This window comes from Chaetodon trifascialis, chromosome 9 (genome assembly GCF_039877785.1).
Source record: "Chaetodon trifascialis isolate fChaTrf1 chromosome 9, fChaTrf1.hap1, whole genome shotgun sequence".
In the NCBI taxonomy this organism is placed as follows: Eukaryota; Metazoa; Chordata; class Actinopteri; order Chaetodontiformes; family Chaetodontidae; genus Chaetodon; species Chaetodon trifascialis.
The window spans coordinates 15,800,920-15,827,572 of NC_092064.1; the positions used below are offsets into that span (position 1 = coordinate 15,800,920).

At 42.9% G+C, this 26,653-nt stretch overlaps 1 protein-coding gene across 1 annotated transcript; it reads left to right on the plus strand.

Annotated features, from left to right (window-relative positions):
- relt (RELT TNF receptor) lies at window positions 1–26,326 on the plus strand. Its single transcript, XM_070970726.1, has 11 exons — window positions 1–143; window positions 14,767–14,841; window positions 14,992–15,084; window positions 15,971–16,155; window positions 16,574–16,626; window positions 16,736–16,990; window positions 21,949–22,029; window positions 22,634–22,712; window positions 24,409–24,792; window positions 24,962–25,087; window positions 25,571–26,326. Exons 2-11 carry the CDS (start codon window positions 14,800–14,802, stop codon window positions 25,572–25,574), a joined length of 1,302 nt encoding a protein of 433 aa, XP_070826827.1. The 5' UTR covers window positions 1–143; window positions 14,767–14,799; the 3' UTR covers window positions 25,575–26,326.
- Window positions 26,327–26,653: the final 327 nt, after the last annotated feature.

A 26,653-nucleotide genomic window follows, 5' to 3' on the forward strand; every position in this document is an offset into this window, starting at 1 on the left:
GGGGGAGCCTCGTTTACCGGCTTTGTGGTTTTCATCCCTTCTCAAGCGGTTTTTGTTTTAATTACACCTACTAACTCAGTCCGCTCCAGCTGATGATGCTTGTCTCTGAACACTGATTTCATCTCTATTTATTCACTAAACCGGTAAGTATGTCAACTTTCTTTTTCTTGTAGTAGCGGAGTGAATGTCCGCTGAAGCCGGTAGTTTAGTGTCGTCAGTCTGTGCCCGGTCGTGTGGGGCTTTTCTCCCGCAAAGCCTGTCCGACCGTCATAACCACTTTTACGCACGGCGGTAATGTGACTTTGTCTGCCCTGTGAGGCGTCATATAGACACCTCCATACTTTTCAACAGAACAAAAAGTCCCTGCAGTTTGTCTCAGCGGGGTTTAGAGATGGCTTAAGACGGCAAAGGTTTAAATGAACAGATGAAGGGAGTTGTCTGTGCAAGCTTTGTGACTGCTTATTTATTTATCTGCTACCCAAATAGAGACGTATGGTTTTGCTGTGATGTTCAAATAGTGAGCAAAAGTTAACAATAGCACTTATGGCTCGTTTACAAGCCTCTGGTTATGTTAATTAAACGGATTATTCTTATTATTCTTCTAGAAGCAACCAAATCCGTGTAATTCAGCTAATTTCATAGGTTTATTATAACAATGAGATCCACAGTGTGCCGTGCTGCGTAATGACAGTGAACCATGCTTTACGCACTGTCACGGGTACGTGATGACCTCACTGGTAGTATGATCCTCCTCCTCTCTTTTTAATGAAGTGAAGCATGGACGTTGTATCTCTGCTTTAGTTCCACATCTGTGTAATATCTTATGATATGGATGAGACACGTCAGTTGAAGCCAGTTCAATTAGAAAAAATCATATTCTGCAAAGCATGTTGCGCATGTCACATATCTGAGCATCCTGACGCGGTTTCAGCAGCGCATACAGCTGCGTAAGGAGCCCAGGACACCATGGAGTGAGGCCAGGCGCCCTTCACACACACACTTACACAGGGGCCAAGATGAGGCTGTCATTTTTGGCCGAGGGTTTCTATTGTGCGAGACCAAATTCCTGCGTGCTTGTATCAGTAAGAGGCTTTCTCTCTTATACTCACACACACACATGCACACACACTTTGACCAGGAGAGGGCCATGTACAGCTCCACTGGCTCGTGCCTAATATTGTTACGATGCAGGCATTTTAAGGAAGGGTTTTACAGGATTTGCAAAGTTTGTTCATCAGCACATCTTGTCACGGCACAGGGGAGGAGAGACGGCTCCCAGAGCATTTTCAATGTTTGATGAAGTTTGCTGTCAAGGGTTTTTGGGCCTTCTGGTGGGGAAAAGAGCCTGTTTATGTGTCCGGATATGCAGAGAGTGATTGTGGAGATGTTAAGGTATACCTATTGCAGGGCGTCTCTTGGTGTGACACTGTTTATCACGTATCTCTGTCTTTCCAAAGTCCACACACTCACTTAAAAAAACTGCAAGTGAGCCCTTCTGTTTGGACATGGCTGCCATCTGTTGGACCAGGTTTCAGCCGGAAACTGTGTTTGTAGAAGATTACAGTTTATTCCCATTCAAACGACAGTAAAACAGCTCTGGTGTATCATCATAGTCACAAAAGTATATTGGTCTTACTAGAAAATAACTACATCGGTCAGTTTGCATGCTTCTGCTAATTTGTCAGAGGACAATAACGTTTTAGAAGAATTCAGCTGATTATGTCTTTACTGTTGTACACTTTGGAGCTTTTTGTGTGTGACAGATGAGGGCTAACATGTTTTTTGGCCTGCTACATCATGATGTTTAACACACCTCCTCTGATAGCAGAATATAATTGTAATATATAATTGTACATATTATTTTTTTTAAGTTGTCATTGCACAGACAAAGCGATGAGTTATCATTTCAGAGAGCTGTTTAAGGTCTACTGTGCTGTAGATGTTGGTGTTTTTGGCATAAAGTCACATTTTGCCCATCATGTCGTGAGCTCAGCTGATGTTGCAGTTAACTGTAATAGGGGCTGACATCTGTAATTACACCACACACACACATGCCTTAATTAGGAGGTGGTGTGTGGATTCATCCTGAGCCAAATTTACCTCATTTTACGGGCTACCCCACCAAACATTTACTGTACGCTGCAATGTTTTCATCATTTTGGGGAGAGGCAGAGATGACAGGATAGGAAAGGGAAGACACACATGGTAAGAGAGATCTCAAAGTGTGTTTGCTGCAGCTGGAGCCGATAACAGGCTTACATGGAGGGATTATCAGTATAACTTAACATATGCAGCTCTATATGAGCCTGTGTGTGTGGGTAAGTTAAAGACAGCTTTAGGCCACCAATCCCATCATCTGTCTGTCCATCCATTCAACCAGAGTGGTTGGGAATGCCTCCAGATGGTCTTCCGTCCCCGTGCCTGCCTGCCTGCCTCCACAATGTCAGCCAGGAAGCTACGTGCCAAAGAAATTCCCACTGCACCGGCCGCAGAGCCCGATCCAAGCTGGCTCAGCGCTCCACACACACAGATTGGTGGAGGATCGGATAATTACAGGGGGACCTGGACACTAAAACCTGGAAAGACGTTGGCGCGAGCGTGCAAACACGCTCGCCCACTGACACTCGCAGACGCTTAAGAGCAGACGTGCATACACACCCAAGCTTATTTTTTAATTGGGAAAGCAGGATCTGAAGGACAGCAGCATCCAACATTTACACCGTGCCCTCTCCTTCTGAGGAGGAGGAGTTCCTCATCACCACGTTTATCTGCTTAACTGCAGCACTCTCGTGATTTTATAAAAAAAATGAGCAAACTGCAAGTCATGCTGCAGAGGGTTTCCGTCAGAGTTGATTCTTTACAAAGGAAGTGGAAAGGAGTCACCTCCGGGATGGTCCAGCTCTTTTGTAGCTCGAGTTTACATGGCATCATATTTTATCCCCAGCTATTGTGTTGAAAAACTGCCTTGACAATAAGAGCTACGCACGTACAGTCTGTGACAGATTACTTCTTGCCTGAGAACCAAACTACACAAGGATATCATAGCAATATTCATCAGACACAGTGGTTGAAAGTACTTAAGTGTATTTACTTTCTTTATAAGTTCTATACTCAAGTACCGCTTGAGTATAGAACATGTACATGTACTTTACATGAGTATAGGGCTACAACTTCATCAGTTATTAACCTCTTGATTATTTGTTGATTTAATCCATTAAATGTTAAAGACTAGTAAAAAAATATCCACAGCAATGCCTATAATTTACTTGTTTTTTCCAATCAGCAGTTCAAAACCTGAAAATGATCGATTTGCTGTCCTATAGGACAAATAAATACAGCAAATTCTCACGTTTGGAAAGCACCAGAACTAGAGAATGTTTGAGATTTTTGCTTAAAAGAATTATGGAGACAATAAATCTTTTCTCAAAATAGTTTAATTTTATGCTACTTCATACTACCTTTCAGGGAGAAAATTATACTTTTTTGTACTCAAGTTATTTAACAGCAATAGTCATTAGCTGTTTAACAGATTAAGATTTTACAAAGAAAAATACGATCAGTTAATTAAATATGATGCCATATTTTATTGATTAAACCACTCTGTTAGGACATATGTAAGTAGTTTGTGGTTTTACATAATGTTAGAATGCAGGATTTTACTGTTAAAGGAATGTTTTCTTAACTTTTACCTCAGGCAATTCTTCCACCACTGCTCCTACATTATACTGACATACTGTGTTTGTACAGTGGTTTGTACCTTGAATGGTTGCTCAGTCACATTTCATGAGATTTAGTTCAGTCAGGAGGGACAAAAGCGGACAGCAGCAATCTCGCCCTGGTCGGCCTGAGTTCATGACCTTTCCCCCCTCTGTCTCCATCTGCCCTGTTTCTCCCTCCTGTTTAATGATACAGTCTTAAAAATAAGCTTGAAGAAAAGCGGAAAAAGAGCCTGCAGACGTTCGCTACCCCAAAGGCCGGCTCTGGGGGAGGAAAGACGAATCTGCGAGGCAACCACAATCTGCTAGCTGAACGCGCCAGTAACCAATCGCCGGCTTTTAGTTGCCAGAACAAATCACACACCAGCATGTCCGGGTCGATCTCTTTGTGACGAGGCACAAGTGTGTGTGTATGTGTCTGTGTGTGTGTGTGTGTGTGTGTGTGTGTGTGTCATGTTTTGGAGAGGGTCCACAAAATCCCTCATGTGAGGAGTGCTACAGACATGCCCCGTTTCAAAACAACCGCTGAGTAATGACGATGTAGCCAACAAAGCAGGAAATTGAACCTCTCGTCTGCAGCAGCACTTTTATAGAGTTATTGAATACAACTGAAAACACAACATATTTAGATCCATAAATATATGTGGATGTGAGTGTGCGTGTCTGTGGTTGGGTTTGCATGTTGGGGGCAAACTATAGGGTTGCAAAATCAAGATTTCTTCCTTATCTGCTGATATTATTTCAGTCTATTTTTTCACCCTCAACTGCTTTCACATATGTGCAGATGATTACAGTACACTCAGTACACATATGGAGTTGTTTAACATGTTTAACATTCCCAGGGGGAATGGTCTGACTTCAAGCGGTCACTCAAAGAGCGAATGTTTCTCCTTGGACTCGCTGACCCAGGAGAGTTTAGCTTAGCTTAGCACAAAGACAGAAAACAGGGGGAAACAGCTAACCTAGCTCTGTCTGAAAGCCTCAAAATCTACCTATCAGCACCTCTAAAGCTCACTGATTAACATGTCATTTGTTTAATCTTTGCAAAAACCGAACAGTAAAAACAACAACTTGCAGGTTTGCTGTCACAATCTTTTCATGGATTAAATAAACGAGATGTAGTTTGGTAAGTATAGAGGATTTTGTTACTTTTGTATGGAGTTAGATGAGTCTTTACGCGAGGCTAACTGCCGTCTCCTCATCGAATGTTCGGCAAGATGGCGAATAAGCTTATTTCCCTAAATGTCTGTAAACTGTTCCTTTAAGACCCAATTTTTCAAGGTTAATGTCCCTGTGCAAAGCTGAAATAGGCAGCACTTGTGTTTCTTATCACTTCAGCTTTCCCTGAGGAGAGGGAGACAAGCTAAGACTTGAATAGGACATCTGTAATTTAATCAGACAGTTCTTTTCAGGACTCGTGTTTCTTAAAAAATGCAGAGCAGTTGTGTGAATGCCTAAAATCTGAACAGACTGGTGACAAAAACCATGTTTTCTCTACCTGAGCTCAGCTTGTGAAATACTGCAGTAGATTTTTCCACCGGCTAAAACAGTAATTATCCAAATCCTGTGTATTTGTTTGACAAATAGGGATAACATGCTGGAAGTTTTTACACCGAATACGAGTGTTTGTGTGTGTGTGAAAATGGGAATTGTTGTATTATAGTGTGTGTGTGTGTGTGTTGGCTTTTGTAGGTGCATGGACTGTGAATTATAGTTGTAAGGTGTTGGGACATGAGGAGCTGATTTACATCCACTGTTAATGATGCTGGTGATGTAAGGGAAAATACCGGACGGAAAACACTCTCTCACACACTCTTTCGCAACGCAGATTGCGCCATGTCCTGCTTTTGTCGCCTAAAACCCTGAAAATAATAAAAAGTCAACCTTGGATTCCTTTAGGGTTGTTTTGTAGCCAGAGTTGGTTTGTGGGTGGCTTCTCTTGGGTTAAAATAACAAGCAAACATCCTTGTCTCCTTGTGAAAAACACCTTTTTTTAGAAGTTGTGCAATTTTGTCTTGATTGTAATGAGGCAGACATTAAAATCTAAATTAATGAAATGTTCTTAAACACCTTAAAAGTTTCAAATTAGTATAAAAAAAATCTTTTAAAATAAAACTAAATGACCTCTTAACAGCACAGCTGATGAGTGAAATTCAAATTTATGTCTCCTACTTATGTACTGTGATGGTAGTTTTGGTGGTGAATGTAAATTTAGTGGGGATTGATTGTGAATTTGTGACTTACCACAAGATGTGGCCTCTGTTTCTAATGAACAAAACTGTTGTATCACCAGAGTTTCTTCTGTATATGTATGAATTCACAGTGGCTGGAGGAAATTAGGACGGCATGCCGTCACCCTGCTGTATTGTGGGATCTCTGGTTGCTGCAGTGGCATTACGCTGGCGGTATCACAGAGCTGTAAACAAGCTGAACACCTCACTGCGTCTGTCTCCTCTCGCTCTCTCTCTCAACTCTCTCCGGTCAGTCCGACCTCTCTCGTTCCAACCTGGCGATGTCTGACAGACAGCGTGAATGCACCAGAGACACAAGAGAGGCCCGTTAAGTTTCTGCCGGTGTACAGTTCCACTGGAAAACATGACGACTGCCGTCGCGTCAACCCAAGGACAGAGGGGATGAATGACGGACACAAAGAGACAGTGAGGGAAACGCATCTGCAGACGTGCATGGAGAGTGGACACCTGCCCAGCCATCAGACACGCTCCCCATAATGAGACATTGTCTAAGCACCAACGTAGAAAGCGTTGGCGTAAATCAGCCTTTCAGTTGCCGATAATGGGCACTTCCATTAAGTCAAACAGAGGGTATGGTTGTCCCGATCACGTCGTTGTCATGCACGTACATATTATCTCACAGTCCACGAAATGTCTGATGGATAATGGAGTGTAATTACCTTAAACCTTTTTTTTGCCGTCTCAGTTCTTTTCTATTGTATTCCACTCCATGGGCCATAAGATAATTCCCATGTGCTTCACCACGAGGTGTTCCCCAAGGCTGGACACACTACATGACCTAGTGGGCTTAATTGGTAGCCATTATCGACATGGGAACTTGGTGGTTGACTTCTTTTGTCGGGTTGTTCTACTTCATGACGGAGAGGGAAATCCACGTCTTTTCATCAATCCAAGTGTTTCATCAGCCGTTTGTGAAGCACCAAGCTACACCAGTGTGCATCAACATCTCAGCATTGTGGATCGTCATATAAAGGCTGTAAAGAATTAAGAAAAACACCCCTGTTTCAAGATTGCTGGCAATTCACTTCTGAGCTAACCCAATGGATTTTTAAAGGGTTTTATGAGCGAATCACAGGAGTCTTTCTCAGCCTGTCGAGGAGACTGGCATAAAAAAAACCCTAACCCTAACCCACAGAGGATGTGAATACTGTACCATCCAATGAACGCTCGATAAATCTCATTGAACCACATGGTCGACTCCTGGAATGATACTTTGGTTGAAGACAGATAGGTGAAACTACTTAATGACGGTTTGGGAAAGGTTAAGATCATGTGCTTTTTGTCCACTTTGCAGCAAACCCTTTAGCATGCTGAAGCTATCCGTGCCCTGCATAATGCCTGCACTGGTATGTACATACTGCTGCTGCTAAAATAGCTTTTTATAAGCCCCAGCATGCACCTATAGCCTCAGAAACCAGATCTCCCCGGAGGAAGTTTATTATTGTCTCCCCCCAGTCTGCTGTATGGAGGTCAGTGTACAGAGACTGAGGAGGTCAGACCCTAACCACCAGAGATCTGTACATATTCTCTATTCACATAATTACATAGTCCATTTTAAAACACATGACAATAAATTCCTGCAATTCTTGAATATAACAGCGATGATTTTAGTTTAAGTCTGAGGCCTTTGTTGCTTCATACCCCTGTATAATATCAAAGTACTGTGCTGTGAAGAGAAGGAAGACCTCTGCTTACCTGGAAGAGGCGTATTCGCGGTGCTGGAGAACTGGAAAGAAAGGCATTCACGCTTAATTTCTGAAAACCCAATTCATCTTAAAGCCAAAGAGTTTGAATGTTTACTAGGCCGGATAGTCCACCCAGCATTTTCGCTACGCTGTTGTGAAACCTTGTTGTGCTTGGACAGACACCAAACCAGACGTCTCAATTACAGGAGTTAATGTGAGAATCTTGTTTTAAGTCACAGCCGATCAATAAAGCTGTTGACTCACACAGATGGCTTTTTGTTTGCTGAGCTATGATCAGATGTTTACAGCAGTATAGCTACAAGTCCTCCAAGTTACATATGGCATATCCGTAAGCATGACTGGCAGTATTTCTGTGGACACTGAAATACATCGTGGTATTAAGAATAAGATCATTGTCGAGCATCGTGTCTGACCAGAATCCTGTGTGCTGGACAAACAGGGGTCATTGTTTGGAGGCCAATAACATGACCCTGCTTTACCCTTGATCTCTCCTGCTGCTCCTCACGCTGAAAGGCGAGGAGTTCCACTCATTCTTGTGTTTCCTCTTTTGTGGTTCCTTCCTTCCTTCACAGCTTCATCCAGTAGGATTTCTCAGCTCAGCTGCTGCATGACATCAAGGAGCCAGAAAAAGCTCTCAAACACATTAACTGCGACTTCGGTCCTCGCCCCAAAAGCCACCACAGAATAGAATAATGTCCATGTTTTTGTCATGACTTCGCCATCGCTTCTTTATTATTGCTATCTTTAGGTCCCCTGAACAAAACAGAAAACGTGACTGGTCATCTGATGTTGTCGCGACTTGTTATTGGAATGTGTCAAACAACAGCAGCACGGGTTTCGGGTAATTACTGTTTTACAGTTTGGGAAAAGTCATCACGCTCTACTCCCTATCCTTTGAGGTGTTTTTAAATTTTAATCCTGTTTTGTTGCTTTCGTCCATTCACATAAAATGATGAAGGCACAGTGGGTGTTTTGGCTTCTTTGCTGTGTACGCTGGGATATTCTGAGAGATGCTAATTTCCTGTTATATCCTGCTCTTCCTCTCTGTTTCTCTCTCTCTCTCTCTCTGTCTGTTTCTGTTCATTTGTTTGCCTCTCTTCCTTTTCTTTCCATCCCTCTCTACGCCTTCTGCCCACACATCCATCTGAATGCAGCATCCAAACCAAAGCACATGGCTGGGTTATGAAAAAGGAAACAGGCAAACAACTAAATGCAATTACAGGATTGACAGCTCAATAGCTGAAGACATAAGTCCAGCAAGGGTAGAAAGTGCATGTGGAAGAAAAGTATGAGAGTTCAAAGATGAGACACAAAAGTGTCACCAAGCAGAAAAAAGAACTCCAATTTTCTTGACAGGGGCTACATGAAGCCTCAGATTGATGATTTCTTTCAATGTCAGATGCATCTGTTGAACATCCAAGCAACAGGGCCATAACTTTAAACGTCACTAAGAGTTTAGAATAAGGTTAATGCAGATCAGCATCAGAGATGTTTGGTGTCTGGAGAAGTCAACCTAACACCAATTTTGAAGCAGACATTTCAAGAAAGAGCAACGATAAAGTAAAAAATAAGAGTTGCTGTTGTGTCGTCAGAGGCTGTGAATGATTTCTTAGAGCAATAGTTTGACATTTGGAAATACGCTTTCTGAGTGATACATGAAAAGATTGATACCGCTCTCAGGTCTGTTCATTAAATATGAAGCTACAGCCTGCAGCCTGTTAGCCTAGCTTAGCATGTAGACTGGAAACTGTGAGAAACAGCTAGATTGGCTGTGCAAAGGTAATAAAATCTGCCTACCAGCGCATCTAAAGCTAATTAATTAACCCCACCTTGAATCTAGTGTAAAAGCTGACATTTTGTGTGATTTTATGGGGGATTTTGTGTAGGTCTGCTTATTGGGAGGTTGATTTTCTGACAGTTGGACTCGAGCTGTTTTCCCCTGTTTTCAGTCTTCGTGCTAAGCAAAGCTAACTGGCTGCAGCTTCACATGTAAACAGACATGAGGTATCAATCTTCTCATATCATGAAAATTACCCAAAATGTGCAACTATTCTTTTCAATGATGTTGGAGAAGTCAGCTCTGTTGTAGATCTGAGCAGAGCTTTGTCATGGCCACACTGAGGGAAGGGAAGGATGGGTGTTTGAAAGCAGACAGGCCCACGCTTGGGTGGGCGGCCATGTGCCTGTCGGTCCAGTGGAAGTTCCACGTGTGGCGGTCACTTTTGTAGTGGGTTTGTGGGCAAAAACCTCAGACAAACTGGATTCAAATGCAAATGCATCACATGCAGACAGTGCTGGCTTGGATTGCCTGGCTGTGAATGACTGACTTCTGAGTGCCGTGGTCAGGGAGCTGGCACGTTTGGAACATCCTTTTTGGACATGCTTTCACAAGCATTTTGTATTTGAAGCACATTTTCACTGCATGTGTTGCACACACTTCCTGCTCTTGACCGGTGGATGGCCCGCAGGTGAAATAGCTGACAAACTGCTGTTCCACACTTCCTGAATGACTTTTCACTGACTAGTGAGGAAAGACTTAGGATCAATGAAATGGGACATAGTAGAAAAACGTCTGAACGGAATTGGTTTTCCAATAAATTTATCCGATGAACTTTCCATCAAGACATTTCTTGTCCCTCAAATCTCTCCATCAGGCTTCTCATTTTAACTCACTCTGACCTGCTGTGTGGTAGACCCTTAACCCCACCTTTGAAAAACACTGTGCTGCTGTATACTGATGTTTTCAGGTTACACGCGTTCATCACACGATAAATCAGTTTCACCTCGCTCTGCTGGAGTTTAAGTACAGTCGTTTCAGTGACTGCACTTCTGGAGGTCAAGTGAGGTTCCCTGTGGAAAACCAGACATTCCTCAACCCCTCAAACCCGGTCCAATTTGTTACTTGACACTCTCCAAAAAAAGAGGTACTTAATTGTAGGTCCCATTTTTGTTTAGCTCTCTCTATCATTGTCGTTTTATTGATCGTTTTTCTCCCTTTTTTTTCAGCTGCGTGTGCCTGTGTGTGTGTGTGAGGGTGCATGTTTGCATGTGTGTATATGTATGCGCACGTGTGACTTGTAATTAGCCTCTTGCTCTGGTCTGTATGGCATTTTAACAAATGCTTCTATATATATCATGCTATCAGGCTGAAGTTTCAGCAATCTCACTCCCTGCCACTTTCTCCTCTTTCCACCGCCCCCTCCATTCCTCCCTCTCTCCTCTCATCCTCCACAGCTCTATCGGCCCCTGCCCTTCAGCCCTGTGTTGTTTTTTCAAACTAGTGGTTTTTCTGTCCTCGCTTTATCTTTTTCTTCCTCCCTGAAATTATGCTTCAGCAGCCTGTCATTGGCATGAGGGCCTTGCCGGACCAAAATCATAAACTCGTTACATTTTTTATTTTCTTGTTTGTATAAGGCACAGCTTGGTGTTGGCTGGATGTTAAGGCATTCCAAATTTGTGTGTGTGTGTGTGTGTGTGTGTGTGTGTGTGTGTGTGTGTGTGTGTGTGTGTGTGTGTGTGTGTGTGTGTGTGTGTCAGCTGTATGAACAAGGTTATGTTAATGTGCAGATCATGTGTAAAAGACCTTGTTAAGGCATGCAGTCATCACATGCTTAGTGCACATATATGCAAGGGCAGTGATGGAAGAAGAATTCAGATCAACTACTTCATTACAAGTAAAAGTCCTGCATTCAAAACCTTACTTAAGTAAAAGTATGTGTTATCAGCAACATGTAATTAAAGTATGAAAAGTAAAAGTGCTCATTGTGCAGTAAAATGCTCCCTGTCAGTGTTTCACTGTTATATCTGATGTCTTTGGATTAATTTTGCTGCTGCATTAATATGTGTGTTGCATTTTACTGCTGCAGATGTTGAAGGTTGAGCTCATGTGAACTGCTTTATATACTGTTTGTGTACTTTAATCTATGGCAATGCATCCTATTCTCTAATCATCATATGATTGTAGAGTTGCTGTCCTGTAAGAACAACATACCTCTTAACATTCAACTTTTAATGAGTTCAGAAAAACAGCCTGTTTTCAGCTATAATACAAGAGTTTTAAAATAGTTTATTTATCTTAAGAATTAGCAGGACACTTCATCCTTCAGTTTATCAGAAACCTTCACATTCAAAGTCACTTAATGTGGAGATATGTGGTTTTCACTGGACAGGAAGGGTATGACAAATTGTTATCTGAAAAGTAAAGTAAACTAAAGCTGTCAGATAAATTTAGTAGAGTAAATACTGTGCAGTATTTCTCTCTATGGAAATGCAGCACAAGGGATATGCTGTGTGTGTGTGTGTGTGTGTGTGTGTGTGTGTGTGTGTGTGTGTGTGTGTGTGTGTGTGTGTGTGTTTGTGTGTGTGTGCTGACCACACATAGAAGCAGAATGAATGGGTTTGAGTGGAGAAGTGTTGATTTGCTTGCTAACTAATGTTTAAAACATCGTGTTTTGCTGCGTGGTCAAAGGTGAAGATAGTGCATTAAAACGGCCTCACCCCTCACATATGCAACACACACACACACACACACACACACACATGCACACACACACCCCCACGCACCCACACACACATACACACATACACATGCACACACTCTGCTTCAGCTGTGATAGAAGGGGCATGTGCTAAGGACGTCAGGGGTGTGTCTGTGGTCAGAGTGACAGTATAAGACACAGGCAGGTACACTGGATTCTCCATTCAGCCACACAGACTGAGTTTTGTGTCACTTCTCTGACTTTTCGTGCAAACTTAAAGTCACTTTATAATTTTAGCGTGAACTACGTCTCGCAGCTTTTCAATCTTAATTTTTTAGTTGTGAAGTCCGGCAGTCATTTTTGAGTTACTTGCCCAAGTAGCGTCAAATACGACTTTTATCATCTGCCGGTGTCGATTTAGACGACTGTAAGAAAGTTAGAGCGCATTTGAGTTTGGTGCTGACTCAGCATTTGTCGCAGCGTACACAGCATCCTCGCTGAGTTGCCACGGCAACTGTGTCAGTCAGCTGCAAGTCTGGGGTAAGTATGCTGCTCTGTCTCTCTGCATTGTTCTTGCTCCATGTCATACTCTCATTCTTTCACTACCTATTCACCATCACATCTTCCTCCATCTTTCTGCTCCTCTACTTTCTACTTTCGGACTCCTCGGACTGAACACCCCATTGCAGTCCCTCAGTTTCTCCGTCTTGTCATCCTTATTCTGGTCCTTCTCTTTTGTGTGACATGTTCCAAATGCCTCTCATGTTTTCGCTTTGGTCAGTGGTTATTTTACAAGCCAGTTTGGGGCCAGTCAGTCTGCCAGCTAAAAAAAAAGATTGTGCTGTCTGATATGGTCATGTTCACAAGGACTGAAGCACTTATTGCACACGTGCAGGACATGGTGCAACAAGTACAAAGAATAGTTTTTAGGTCGTGTGAATCTGTCATGTCAGTAATTCTGAAAGTAAAATGTCCACCATAAAAACCTGCTGCGGGCTGACAGATAGAGGTTTCCCCCTGATAATGCTGGCCCTGTGTGATTTTGCAGTCCTGTAATTATGGCCACAACTTAGAGTGCAGTGCACAGCAAATTTCGTGCAACAAACTTTTATTATGCCAGTCACTTGATTAACAGGGTGTTGCAGGGCAAACAGTGGGAGGAAATTGTTTTTAAGTCACCACATCGCTGCAGCAGTTTGCTCATTGTAATAAGATATTTTTTTATAGGATTCTGGATAGTCAGTCTTGGAAATGCATTTGTTTCTCTATTTATTCTTTGGTGCAACTGATGTGTCACACAGTGGAGCGAGTCAAGCAAATGTGGAGGTCTTGATAATAAAAGACACTGTCTGGGTTTAAAGTCAGAGCAGCTAGTGTAGGAATTTGCCTTCTTCACTGACACTTCATCACATTTGCTGTCACAGGGATTGAATCTTTAATCCTCGGCTTGTTGGGTGGACACCCTGCTGACTCTTTCACGTGACAAAATACTCTAGTCATCACGTTCTACAACTTTATTTCAGTGTCTTACAATAAGCACGGCAAGCTCAAATCTGAAACTGAGCCAGTATTTGTGTCAGGATGCTATAAATGGACCTGAAGTCCATGAAGTTATATAGAAGCAGGGCAGTGATAAATGCCTTGCCAACCTTCTGTGTTGCCATGAATATGCATGTATGTGTGCACTGTGGGGAGTTACGCTATTTTAAATAAGCTGTTGTCAAATATTTTCCGACTGCAAACAGCTAACTTTAGAGATGACAGCATTGTTTTGCTGCAGCACAATATGGTAGCTTGTTGCAAACAGATCCAAACATGACCAGTCAATGTAGACTCAAAGATTGTCCTGATTGGTTGAGTTTCTTTAATTTATTTCAAATATCAGAAGATTTTACATAATTTTATAGGATATAATACCCTTTTCCTCATCAATCTCCTAGTTGTAATTATGCCAATCCTTAAAAAAATACTTACCACACACATACCTAAATGTCAGGAAACTCTTAATTCCAGGGCTGGCTAATGTCAAGCGTTGAGAAAGTCAGCAAGTGCTGGAAAATGAGCATGTTGCAGCACGGATAAGTGCTTCAAATGTGTATGTGAGTACGTTCGGCACAAAAATAGCCGCAGGAAAGCCCCGGTTCATTCACTTCTGTCCACAAAAAGAAACTGATTCACGTTAAATGTTATTTACGGCATTCACAACTGCTCCTTAGCTCCCTGTTACTCGGGTCAGTGCGCGCTGAATAAGTCACAAAAATGACTCAGGTGTTTTTCGCCACGTGAGTGCCAATGTGTGGCTTTGTGCAAGCGTGCGTGCTCGTGCACTGTATGTGTGACTGAAAGAAAAGGTTTGGCTTGTAATGTCATCAGTCATGTTCTGACATGTCATGTTGTGATATGTCACCCATATCTGAGGAGAAAAAGTTTCTTGGTGCTTCAAAGGTCAATAAATTGTTTGCAGAAAGGGCACAGTAGAGTTGACTGAGGTGGCAAAGTTTACTTTCATTATGCACTTTGCAACACACACACACACTTACACATATATGAATCTGACCCTGTTTTAAAGTGTCACTGAGCCTTCTGACCTCTTTCTGCCTCCTCTCTCCTTTAGATCATATGTACATAGAAGAATACATTGAAGAAGATGAAGAACCACCTTTGCTGCTCAGCTCTTGTCCTTCTCACGGTAAATATATGTGTTTGTGTTCAGACCAGGTGGCACATACATCACGATTTAAGTGTTTAAGTGCTTGCAATTTTACTGCAAACCTCCACTGACTCACAAGCTTGTGTGTGTGTGTGTGTGTGTGTGTGTGTGTGTGTGTGTGTCTTCCAGGTGCTCAGCTGTGGTGGGACTGCAGCAGTGCAGTGTCGGTGGGGGGAAGGGTGTGTGTGTCTGCAGTGCCCTGCAGGCCAGGAGCCTTCCAAGGTGAGACAAAACTGACATACAATTATTAATGACAACTAGCTAAAAGGGACCTTTATTTGTACATTATATCTCTGCGATTATCTGTCGCTAAAGTTCCTTTTTGTTCTTTCTAGTACATTTTTTGTCACTTGAGATGCCTTCGCCTCACTTTCCTTTAATTATTCTCCCCGCCCTACCTGTTTAAAATGCACTTGATCTGCATTTTGATATGCATTTCCCCCTATTCTGTAATGTAGATCTTATAGGACAGAGCGCAAATGACTGCAGCCAACTGTTGCATATGGCATGGCAGAGATTTGTATTTGCAGTAACCAGATTATTTGCTATATATGCATTTAGTGAGTCACTGCACACAAAAAAGTTTATTCCCACCACCTAACTACACACACAGTAAAGATTTTATTATGATTTTTTTAATCTCACGTTGAATGCAACTCTAACCTTATAATTTGTATTTAGGGTCACCGCAGTCAACATAAATCAAGCTGTTTGTTTCCATAAATCAGTGTTTATTGATGGCAAACACATATGTATTATATAACTTTGTAACCAGAGGGGGATTTCTGTGAAGGTGTCTCATGTTTCTCTTTTGTTGCAGCCTGTATTTATGAAGTGGTTGTTGATCACATGCTGTTACTGATACGGCAACACTACCGTTCATTACTGAGATGTTTGTGTTTACCTTTGTCGAACAGTCTGTGAAGCTCTTCATGTGAAAGCATGGAGAAGATATCATTATTGTAATTCCAGTTAGCACAGACTTATAAGGACTTAAATTAAAAGTGATCTACAGTATTGTTTGTGTCAGACGGATAATTTGTTCTGTGCTGTCGCAGCCTCTTTTTAGCCTCCTGTCTGAGTTTAGAAATGTTTTCTTTCTCGCCAGGCTTGTGGGCAGATCCAAAGTCCAGCAGAGGAAGTGCAATGCCGATTGTGCCCGACTGGAAGCTTTTCAGACGCGTTCGACTCTGAACTTTGCCGTCCACACGCCTCCTGCAAGATCCTCGGCCGCACGGTTGCAACTCCTGGCAATGCGACCTCTGATGCCGTCTGTGGAGCCTGTCTGCCTGGGTAAGGACTTCCGGCCTCTCTCTCACTTCGTGTCTGTCATCAGCCTACCTGTCTGCTTGTTAATCCACCCACAGCTGAATGAAACCGTAGGCTTGACTTTCAAAGAGCTTTGCTCAAACATGCACCTTGTAAACTTTTATTTGTTCTAAATTAATCCCTGTCATTTTCTGTGTCGAGAAAACAAGGAAACACCCGTATACCCGCACGTGCACACACCCACATACACACACAGACAGCGCACAGGCACTATGTCATTCACCACAATGGGCAGGCACCATCAAACATCAAGCAAAAAATGCCACAGGCTAAAACCACTGATTCATTCTTTCATTGTAAAATAGTCTCCCACTTTTTTCTCTCTTTGTCCATCTCTCTAATTATACTTTTTTCTCTTCCTTCTTTTTTTATATTATTTTAGGTTTCACTCCACTGCCACAGGGGAAGTTTCCACCCCAAATCCCTGCATGAAGAGTAAGTTCGATCCCGCAGCATGTGTCTGAAAATGTGTTTGGGTTTGCATGCTGCTCGTCCACCATTCAACTCAGTTTTTGCCCTTACATCCTATTTTTCTTCTTCTCAGCGTCTTTGCATGTCAGAACAGTGCGCACGGTGGGCAAAGGTCCATCCAGCGGTGCAGGAGGGCCGGTCAATGGCACAGTGGTACGCAGCGCTGAGGAGAAGACAGCAGAGTACGCCGTCTTTGCTTTGGTGCCCATCTTCTGTGTGATGGGCCTTCTGGGCATCCTCATCTGCAACATCCTGAAGAAGAAGGGATACCACTGCTCTGCTGACAAGGAGGGAGGCGATGAAGAAACTCCCACACCACAGAAAGAAGGTGAGAAAGATGAAATGAGAGAAATTGTGAAATAAAGTTAGAAAAGAGGGCAAAAGATTCAAAGCGGCAGGGAGAGTGATTACTGAGACTAGCATTTATGTTCAGGTTGTCGTCATATACGGCCATAAAAATGCCAAATTAGCACACACGCGTGCACACCATGCGGTTAAGTGTTGTCAGGACAAAACCAAACCTAAAGGGCAGCGTCTTTGTGTGCAGCCACAGTCCATTTGTCTCTGCGATGTGACAGCACGCAAGTTTACATGGGAGGCCTTTTTTTTTATCTCTTTGAACTTTGACCTCGCAGGGGTCATTCCATGTCACGCATGCTGCTTTCCTAAGCATGCGCTGTTATTTTTGCAATTTTCCTATCTGGAAAGGGGGGAAAAAAAGCTTTCCCATCGACTCCCTCACTCTACTGACGTCAGAGAGAAACTGACTTGGGTAAACACAGAGAGAAGCATAAAGGGAGGCGTGGGAGGGCAAAGGAGGGGGGAGATACGGAGGGATGGGGGAGGTATTAACCAAAAAAGTGATAGGTATCAGTAACTAAAGCAAGGGAGAAAGACAGAAAGACAAAGTTAAATACAGAGTCATCGAGCAATAAAACGTGTTGAGTTACCACACCTGCTCTCTGTGGGTCACACAGTCTCAGAGTAACATGAGTCCTCTTTATTCCCATCCTTGTCCGTTTTGAGTCTGTTCCTGTTTGGTGACAACTCACCTGTGGTAGTCACAACACCTGCTGTGATTCTGGTGGTGAAGCAAACCCCATCTATACTTTTTGTACAGGCCTTCATTGTGGTGCACACAATGTTAGAAGTACAGCCTTATGTCCTTTATGCATCTATTGTACTTGATGTACTGTACCTGTTCTCAGCTTTGTGTGGCAGGTTAAGTCTCACATCACATGGGATATGCTATCTACGGTAGCATTGCTCCGATTAGCTTTTGTTCAACTCTGGGACAGGACGCACAGTGATGTGTGGACGTCCTGGTAAGTTTCCATATAAAATGCTTGGCATTATGATAAACTATGTCTGCTATGAGGCATTTGGATTGACTTTCGGTTGTGCAAACTCAAAACATGAGTCAGAGAGAGTTCATTCAATTCAGCAAACATTACAAACTTGCTATTGTGCTCACTTGCCTCATACACAGCGTGGACATAGCGTAAAGCAAGAGCTCATTTGGAAACTATTGGGAAATATACTTTCTTGCTGAGAGTATCTGTTCATTACATTTGCAGTTGCAGTCTATGGCAGTTAGCTTAGCTTAGCACAAAGATTGGGGCACAGGGGGCAATGGCTTGCCTTGTTCTGTCAATTAGGTACACCGATTTACACTGGTTTGTGTACAAATTAAACAAGCGAGATATAACATGTTCATTAGTGAGCTGTCGAGGTGCTGGTAGGTGGACTTTGTAACTGTTGGACAGAGGTAGGTTTGCCGTCTCCCCCTGCTTACAGTCGTTATGCTAAGCTAAGCTAACTGCTTGCTGGCTACTGCTTTAAACAGCCGTTGACTTGCAGAGGCTACATAAAGAGCTCATCAAGTTGAATATTTAATGAATGAGGCTTAGTATTATACTATTATCAGTCTCTGGACTGACAGCCTGAGCGATTAGTTGTTTCTGGTGCACTCTACAGATAAATACATACTTTTTTTTACCAGGTAGTACTCCACAGATGCACAGTACATCCAGGGGGTCTGTGTGTATCAGCTTCACTCCGCTGCAGCAGACAGACAGCCGCCCTGACTGGCAGTTATTGTCATGTCGTGTGAAAGCATGAACAGATTTAAAGGCTAATCTGGCTTTTCCTTCGCTCACCTGATGGTGCGAGGCTCAGAGGAAGGCTGTGTGACAGCCACGCAGCCATACGTAGCGTCAGGCATCACAGCTGCCGCCCCAACAGATCCAACTTTCTGTCAGACACTTCCCGCGTCATGAAAGTGTTTACGTTTGCACAACACCTGCTGCTTTGGATAGCTTGCCGTGTTTGTCACTGGGATTAAAAGCTGCGACATCTTCACAGCAAACGTCAAATTATCCTTTATTTCAGACGCTAAGAGTTACTTAAAAAGCTACTGCTCGTGACATCAGAAAGCATCAAATTCTGGACTCCATATTTTATTTAATCACAAAAAACTGTGTCAACTGAACACAATAGGGTTGCAGGAAAATTGAACAATATAGATTTCAGACCTTATGGAAAAATGACAGTGATACACAGTCTTAAGAGGACATGTAGCCATCACATCTTGACTATATATTTGAAACCAGATGTGAGTTCAGGCATTCGCGAGGACAGACAGTGGTCTGTCTCTGCCTTTTGTTTTCAGCGTTGTCTTGGACTCTTCCTCTCTGAGCCTTTGTTATGAAAGTTAAGACGTCCGTGCACTGAAGGAAACTCCCTGACCCCCCCCATCCCCCCAGCTCTCTTTATCTCTCCTATACTCTCCATTCATCACATTTCTTGGCCCCCTAACAACCCCTCCCCTTCTTGTCTGAACATGACACTGTGCCTCCATCTCTCCTTTCCCGGCCAGATCAATAATTCAGTCGGGTCCTCACCTCATGGTTTATGTCATCTCCTTCCTTCTCCGTCTCCGTCTCCGTCTCCGTCTCCTCTCCTTCCTCTCAGGGTTACTCTCTGCCTTCTTCTTCTTTTCCATTTTCTTGATCCACTTTGTTAATTTCTTCTGTGGTTGAAATGTCTTCCCTGAAATGAACCCCCCCCTTAAGTCGACATGAAAAGTTGCAGTGATGAATTTGTGAGTCATGTGAATTATGTTGTTTTAATTTGATGTGGGTGTCAAGTTTCTGATTTAAACAAATTATACCAGTAATTAACTTACATCCACAAAAACTAACTTATGACATTATGCAGATGATATTACCGTATCAGTGAGTTTCCAGTTGACTTTTCAGAACTTTTGATAATCTGAAGGCCACAACTGGGGTCATATTAAGACAACTTATCGCCTCCTTGACTCTCAGCTCCCATCTTTCTCTCCTCCTGCAGTCTTTCACTTCCTTACAACATCCACAGGTCAATGTAAGGAAGTGAGAGACTATAAAAAAAGATTAAAAGTAAAAGAATGATCAGAGGGCAGGAGGAGGCTTTGGTTGCTGCAGAGGAAGACTTTCTCTGCCTCATTCCCTCTTGTTATGTAACTATCCCTGTGGCAGTGTGCTGTCTGTCTGTCTATCTGTCTGTCTCTCCGCTGAAGTCCTGGCTGGGCTAAGGTTAGAGGTAAACTTCTTACACCAGCACTTTTCTCATCATCTCCATTCAGGGGGAACACCCACGGGGATGAATTGCAGCAAGGCCAAGCTAAGCTTGGCAGGGCTAAAATCAGACTCTGCAGAGGTGACTCTGACCGCGTAGGGCTTCAAGCCGAGAAAAGTTTGACTTACCCGACAGCGCAGCGACAGGAAAGCTGAAAGAGACAAAACCGAGAGGGCAAATGTGGGCGTAGATAACGCAAGAAATTATAATGAGCTGGAGTCAGATCTGCAACTTTGTGTTTATGCAGCGTGAAGCTCAGCCTGCTCAGCCACAAGGGCAGAGTGGAAAGGCTCTGTAGTTGCTGAAGTTTCAGTTTCAGACATTTTGGCTCCACAGAACTGCTGCATTTAAACTTGGAGGTCGACATCGACTGGGTTTTTTTAATTATGCAGCTCAAAACTGAAACACAACAAACTGGTCTGAAAACAAAGTGACTGACTGATGCCTTAATGTGGCTGACACAGGAGCACTGAACGCATGGGTCAGACTTTGTTGGAGGAATAATGAGACAGAATGAGTGTGCCACACTGTGAAATGGATGCCGTTATCCCCGCGTAGCAACAGCCACTGTGGAGACAGAGCTATTGTTATGGCCTAACAACAGACTGACACTGCTTATGCAAGAAAGACAGAAAGGCACATAGACACAAATGCATCTATACAGTCACATTTTGCTCTGTCACACACAGATACACACAGTCACCTGGTGTTGGGGGTCTGGTACACCACACACACACACACACACACACACACACACACACACACACACACACACACACACACACACACACACACACACAGCCAAGTGAGCTGAATGGAGTGTGATCGCTGAGTGAGCTATTCTGGACCCCCAGTGCCCTCATCGCTCTTTTCTCAGCTGCCTCTACTGTGCTGTGCTATTATGGGATGGTTGGGGAGGTTGCCATGGAGGCATATCTATTCTTTGCTGCTCAGTCATCCGCATCCATCCTTATCAGTCCCATCGTGCAGTGGGGCACAAAATCCAAGCAATGACATGCACAGTGTGAACTGCGCTCACTCCGTCTCTATCTGGCAGCTCTGAGGGAAGTTGTCCTAATGGAGCTCCAAAGCAAATCCAGCTGTTCACAGTGTGAATTTCATCTTTAGATATAAATATATATAATAAATAACCCTAATAAGATAAAAATAGTACTTTGAAATGTACAAAAATATATGTTGAAGTTTATATTCAAATATGTGGGTGTATTGCACATCGCACAATCCTTCAAAAATACATATTCCAAAATACAGTGATAGTACAGATCATGTTTTATACCTTTCAGATTCAGTTTCAGTCTTCACTCAAGGTCTGCTTACTAATATTTTTCAGGGATTTTAACTGCATCTCATGGTCTTCATCGATGAATGGAGTCATCATGGAAATGGCTCAGTTGTCATCGTGTGACCTAACTTAGTATATGTTAACTACCTAATATAATTAATACCAAATTTGCAGCATATTGTGGTTTACAATATGAATATATGATGAAACTCCTTGTTAATATATGCATATGACCTTGTTTTATGACATTCATGTGTGTGTGTAATTGAATGGAGAAAATCTACAAGCTAGGATGTAGAACCTGAAATGAAATATGCAGTATTAGAAAGTTTGCTGATTAGTTATTTTCTCTGTTGCTGTAGGTAACAGTTGTCCCTACATATCCGACGACCTGAATGAAGACACCATCAGTGTTCTGGTTCGCCTTATTACTGAGAAGAAAGGTAGGTGCTGGGCAGGCAATGACGTCACGTAGGTGCTAGTGGTCAGAGCATTTCATCTCTTGTGGCTTTAGAGGGGAGCACAGTGTCACCACAGTACGTCAGAGACACGTCTCACTGCTGAAAACACAGATTGTCCGCTGTTTAACTCCACCCTAGATGGTTAATGTTGGAATTGGGGAAAATAGAGGGAAATTGAATAGAAATTGGATGTAGCTTAAATTCTTGGACTGATGTTTAATAATCAGCATGTGAGAGTTTCAACATTGCCAACAGGACATTCAGGCTGTCCGCAGCAATGATAAATGACTCAAATTTGTGTTTACATATCATGTAGTTAGCCATGCGTATATTCTGGATATGGCTATAAGTTTCCTACATGGTCTGTAAGAAACGTGACAGTGTAGCACAAACTGTGAATCCTATAATGAGGCCAAGTAAAGTGGAACTTTTTCAATCAATCACCAGAGATGAATGTTGTTTACAAGCCTCTAATATGGTCTAAAGCCACATTCCTGCAGACAGGATGAGTTTGATTACTCTGATTCACGGTATCGACTGAAAAGAAAAAAACTGATTGAGCCTCATCTGAGTGTTTGTATTTCAGAAAATGCTGCTGCATTAGAGGAACTGCTGCTGGAGTACGAGAGCAAACAGATGTCCATGAGCAAAGGCTCGTCAATCAAGTATGAGACTACACAAACACACACATACAAATCATTGTATACTTGTGCTGAGACACAGAGAGAGAGACAATTGAAAGATTACAATGAGGGTTACCAACCTGGATTCAGAGCCACCTTTAATATTGTTCATATTTTAAATGTAAAACTAATAAGGGAAATATTTATGACTTAATAGGGGATAATAGGGGATATTTTCCATTGCAAATAGGCTTTAGCAGTGGTATATGCAAATTCATTTTGTCTGATCTGAGCACTGTAAGTTGTTGTAAGTATCTCCCCACTAAATTAATATTGTCTTTTATGGATTAAGCAGTAACATCTGCAGCTCTCATCACAGCTGGTCAGCATAGGTGGCATAAAAATGTGTTCTGTACCTTGAAGTGCAATTTATTCTTTTTGTACAAAGAGAAAAGAAAGTAAAATATTAACAAAATGGATCTCACAGTAGTGCACTTCAGGAGATGTAGGCTACATTTCCTCAGTGGAGCTCTGGAGTTGACTGATACTTGGCAGTGACTCACCCCCACATGTTTGAAGCGAATGTCTGACACACTTGTAACCGCTGTCTCTTGGGTCATGAGGCTTAAACACCCTGCCTGTCACTAAGCTCATTGGCTGTAACATCGCTCCAAGTCGCACAATTTAGTGGGGTTGCGGTTGGAAATGTGGTTGTAAGCTGCGGCCGTTGAAATTGCTCAAGTAGTCAGAGGTTAATCTAACAAGTCCAGCAACATGTTGCTTTTCACCACAGAGTGTGTTTCAAGCTTTCCTCGGCTCCCTGTGCTGTGATAATTTCCCGACTCAGCTTCTCCCACAGAATCACTGCAGTTCATCTTATCTCACATTATTACATGATGGTGTTTGAATCCAGTGGACTCCGACACGTATGCCACGTCTACAATAGTGAGTGGTGTCAGGGGCCTCAGGCCGTGTGCTGCTGCCCTATGGGCTGCTCTAACAGGCGAGCTTCGAGAACACTCTGACACACACGCACACACACATACATGCGATATGCACACCGAAATCTGGAAAGCTTTCAGTTCCCACATGAGTGGTGGGAGTCTTTGGGGTTACTGCAGGTTAGCCACAGTGACACATGGCTGCATTCATCTCTTTTGCTCTGTTGTTCTTTGCACAACAGAACAATGGGACGACAAAAACGAAATAGCCCTGTGCAAACATGCAGAGAGCGCAACGCTTTAAATTTCAATTCCTTTTCCATTTGCATATTCACACTGAGGCACACAAAATCAGTCGTAAAGGCAAAGTTGGGACATGTTTAGAGCTTAAGTCGTCCTGGCATTATGCTTTGTTACTTAGCAACTTAGACAAACTTTCAAGCCTATTAGTATTATTATTATTAGTCTATTAGGAATATATGTTGAGCACAAGAGACTGACAAGACTAGCATTTGGTGATGCTGGTAACAAAAATGTCATACAGTTCATGTGTTCGTTTGTTTTTTGTGCATATGTGCATGTTCAGAAATTATGAGGAGCAGAGATGATTTGAAACTATATTCGACAATACATTAAAGAAAGTTTGCCAGTTGCAACCATCACATTTCTCACTATTTGAATTTGTAGGGAGGTTCACCATTTGTTTTGTCTGAATTGAACATAAGAATACCTGAAACTCTTTTATATGTGACTGATAAGTTGTTCACTCTCTCCTCATCCTCTCCTCTTCCTCCCAGGTTCCCAATGCTGTCTCCCCTGTCCCCATTCCGCTCCCTCCCCAGGCTGTGCCCCCATCAGTCCCACCTCCACACCATCTCTGGCCTCTCAGGCCTGGCCCCCAAACATGGCTACCGCTGCACCCGCTGCGCCCAGAGGAAATGGCCCCCTGTCCTCATACCTCCCCTGGACTCCCTGAAGGACCCCCTGAAGCCTCCCCAGAACCTCATCCTGCCCTCCCTGGACACATCCACTGACCAGCAGAAGAGACCCCTGCTGGGGGGAGTGTTTGTGGACACCCACCACACACAAGCTGCTGTGCCAAATACTGTGCCGGAAAAAGTGGAAGGGGGTGAGGTGAAGGAGAGGAAGGAGGGAGAGCTGACGGTGCTGTCTGTGGGGAGGTGAGACACGATCATAGCGTTTCATACCACGACACACACTTTGCACAAAAGATAATGAAACACAGCAGAAAAAGTAAGTGAGCCTCACACACTCTTAAACAGCTTCACGCTCCATGACTGCCATGTTATCTGAAAGTAACAGTGATCATATTTTTTGCTCGACTGACAGATTTCAAGTTGCTCAGATCCCCGAGCAGAAGCCCGTCATCGTGGAAACCAAGACATCATCCCAGGAGCAACGAAACTCCCTGTTTGGAGGGAAATCCTTCTGCTCTTCATCATCCGGCATCAGGAGGTACAAACTGCAGCACACAGCCACACAATCCTCTCCTCTCATTCTAATTGTGTCTCTCCTGCCCAGTTCCTGTCTAGTTTTTCCACACTGCACGCTCCTACATTTTACAAGTTAAAGCACTGCAGAGTGGTTTGAGATCATTTGCATGCTCGACTCAGATTCCCCACTGGCCAACACTGAATGATGAAGCCTGTTTCACTGGCAAAGGAAATTATAAACAGCTTGATGAGTGTATCAGAGGAGTGTTGCTAGAATGATTTAGGAAATGAGCTTCTTGTGTTTCCTCTCATCTGCTCATGCACATGGCCATCACTCTCTGAATCAGCATTATTACACAAGTCATGTGTGCACTCCATTAAGCATGCAATCAATTTATGCTTCAAAATCATCCCAAATGAGGAACAGCGAGAAGTTATCAGCTGTTTCACATCTTCATGTCCTCACTCTGATGCCTCCTTGACATTTTGACTCTGTCTCTTTCAGGTGAAGAGACGGAGAGACGGTGTACGATAAAGCTACCTCGCTGAAGATGACCTCATCGTTCACTGACACTGACAGCTGGCAGGGAGGGTGTTTCTAAATGACTGACACCAAGAAATCACAAGAACCGCCTCCTCCTGGAAGAAGCAGTTTCTATTCACGCGATAAGAGCATTATATTAGTGTATTTATTATTACATAAACATTGTATTTTGCGGACGTATCATATGTACCATCGTAAAAGGTCAACTCAAATCACAGCTGCTTCACTGTCCCAATCCAAAGAGAAAGCTGGACACACGCAAGGGGCCGGGCGGAGTGTGTAGCTTTGTGATAACAAGCTGTCAACACCTGACACTAGAAGCAAAGATGAGAGGGAGAAAACAATGTGTGGATCACAAAAAATGCACTCTTAGTCCCTGTTTTCATGCTTCCATGTACAAAATACAAGCACACACAAGCTACATGCAGAACATGTAGTCAGACACACCTACATGTGCTCTCGTCAGCTTATACAACCACTAGATCACATGCATAGTCTTTCTTGTGTACAGTGAAATGAGGACAAAACACTGTTGAATACATTACTGACAAAAAGACAAGCAGCAGTGAGACTGAAACTTATTCAAGTGTGTGCATTAAAGAAACAAAGGAAGGAAAACATCAAGCCAAGTTGTCTGCAATCAAGCGCCATATGGCTGAGAAGCTTTTACCAACAGGCTGGCTTGGCTGAAATAAACCCCACAGGATTTTAGCCGTATTACACTTGATTAAAGACTACAGTAGCACTTACAGTAAGTATTACGTGGAAAACGTGTTCTGAAATTAAATACAGTTGTTTTGTTTTTTCATAGTTTTCTAAGTTTAGTGTTCTTCTGCTCACGCACGGGAATTGCAGGTGAGTTGAGCTTTTAGGCCTTGAGGATGTTGAATGCACTCACTGAGTTCATTTAAACTTGGTGGAGAGTTTAAGAAACATTCAGCACTGGCAGTGAACACACAGCATAGATAACACGTGTTAACATTTAAGCTCTTAGGCTCGGCCAAAATGTGTTGTTAGAGGCCCCAATACTGTACCACAGATTTT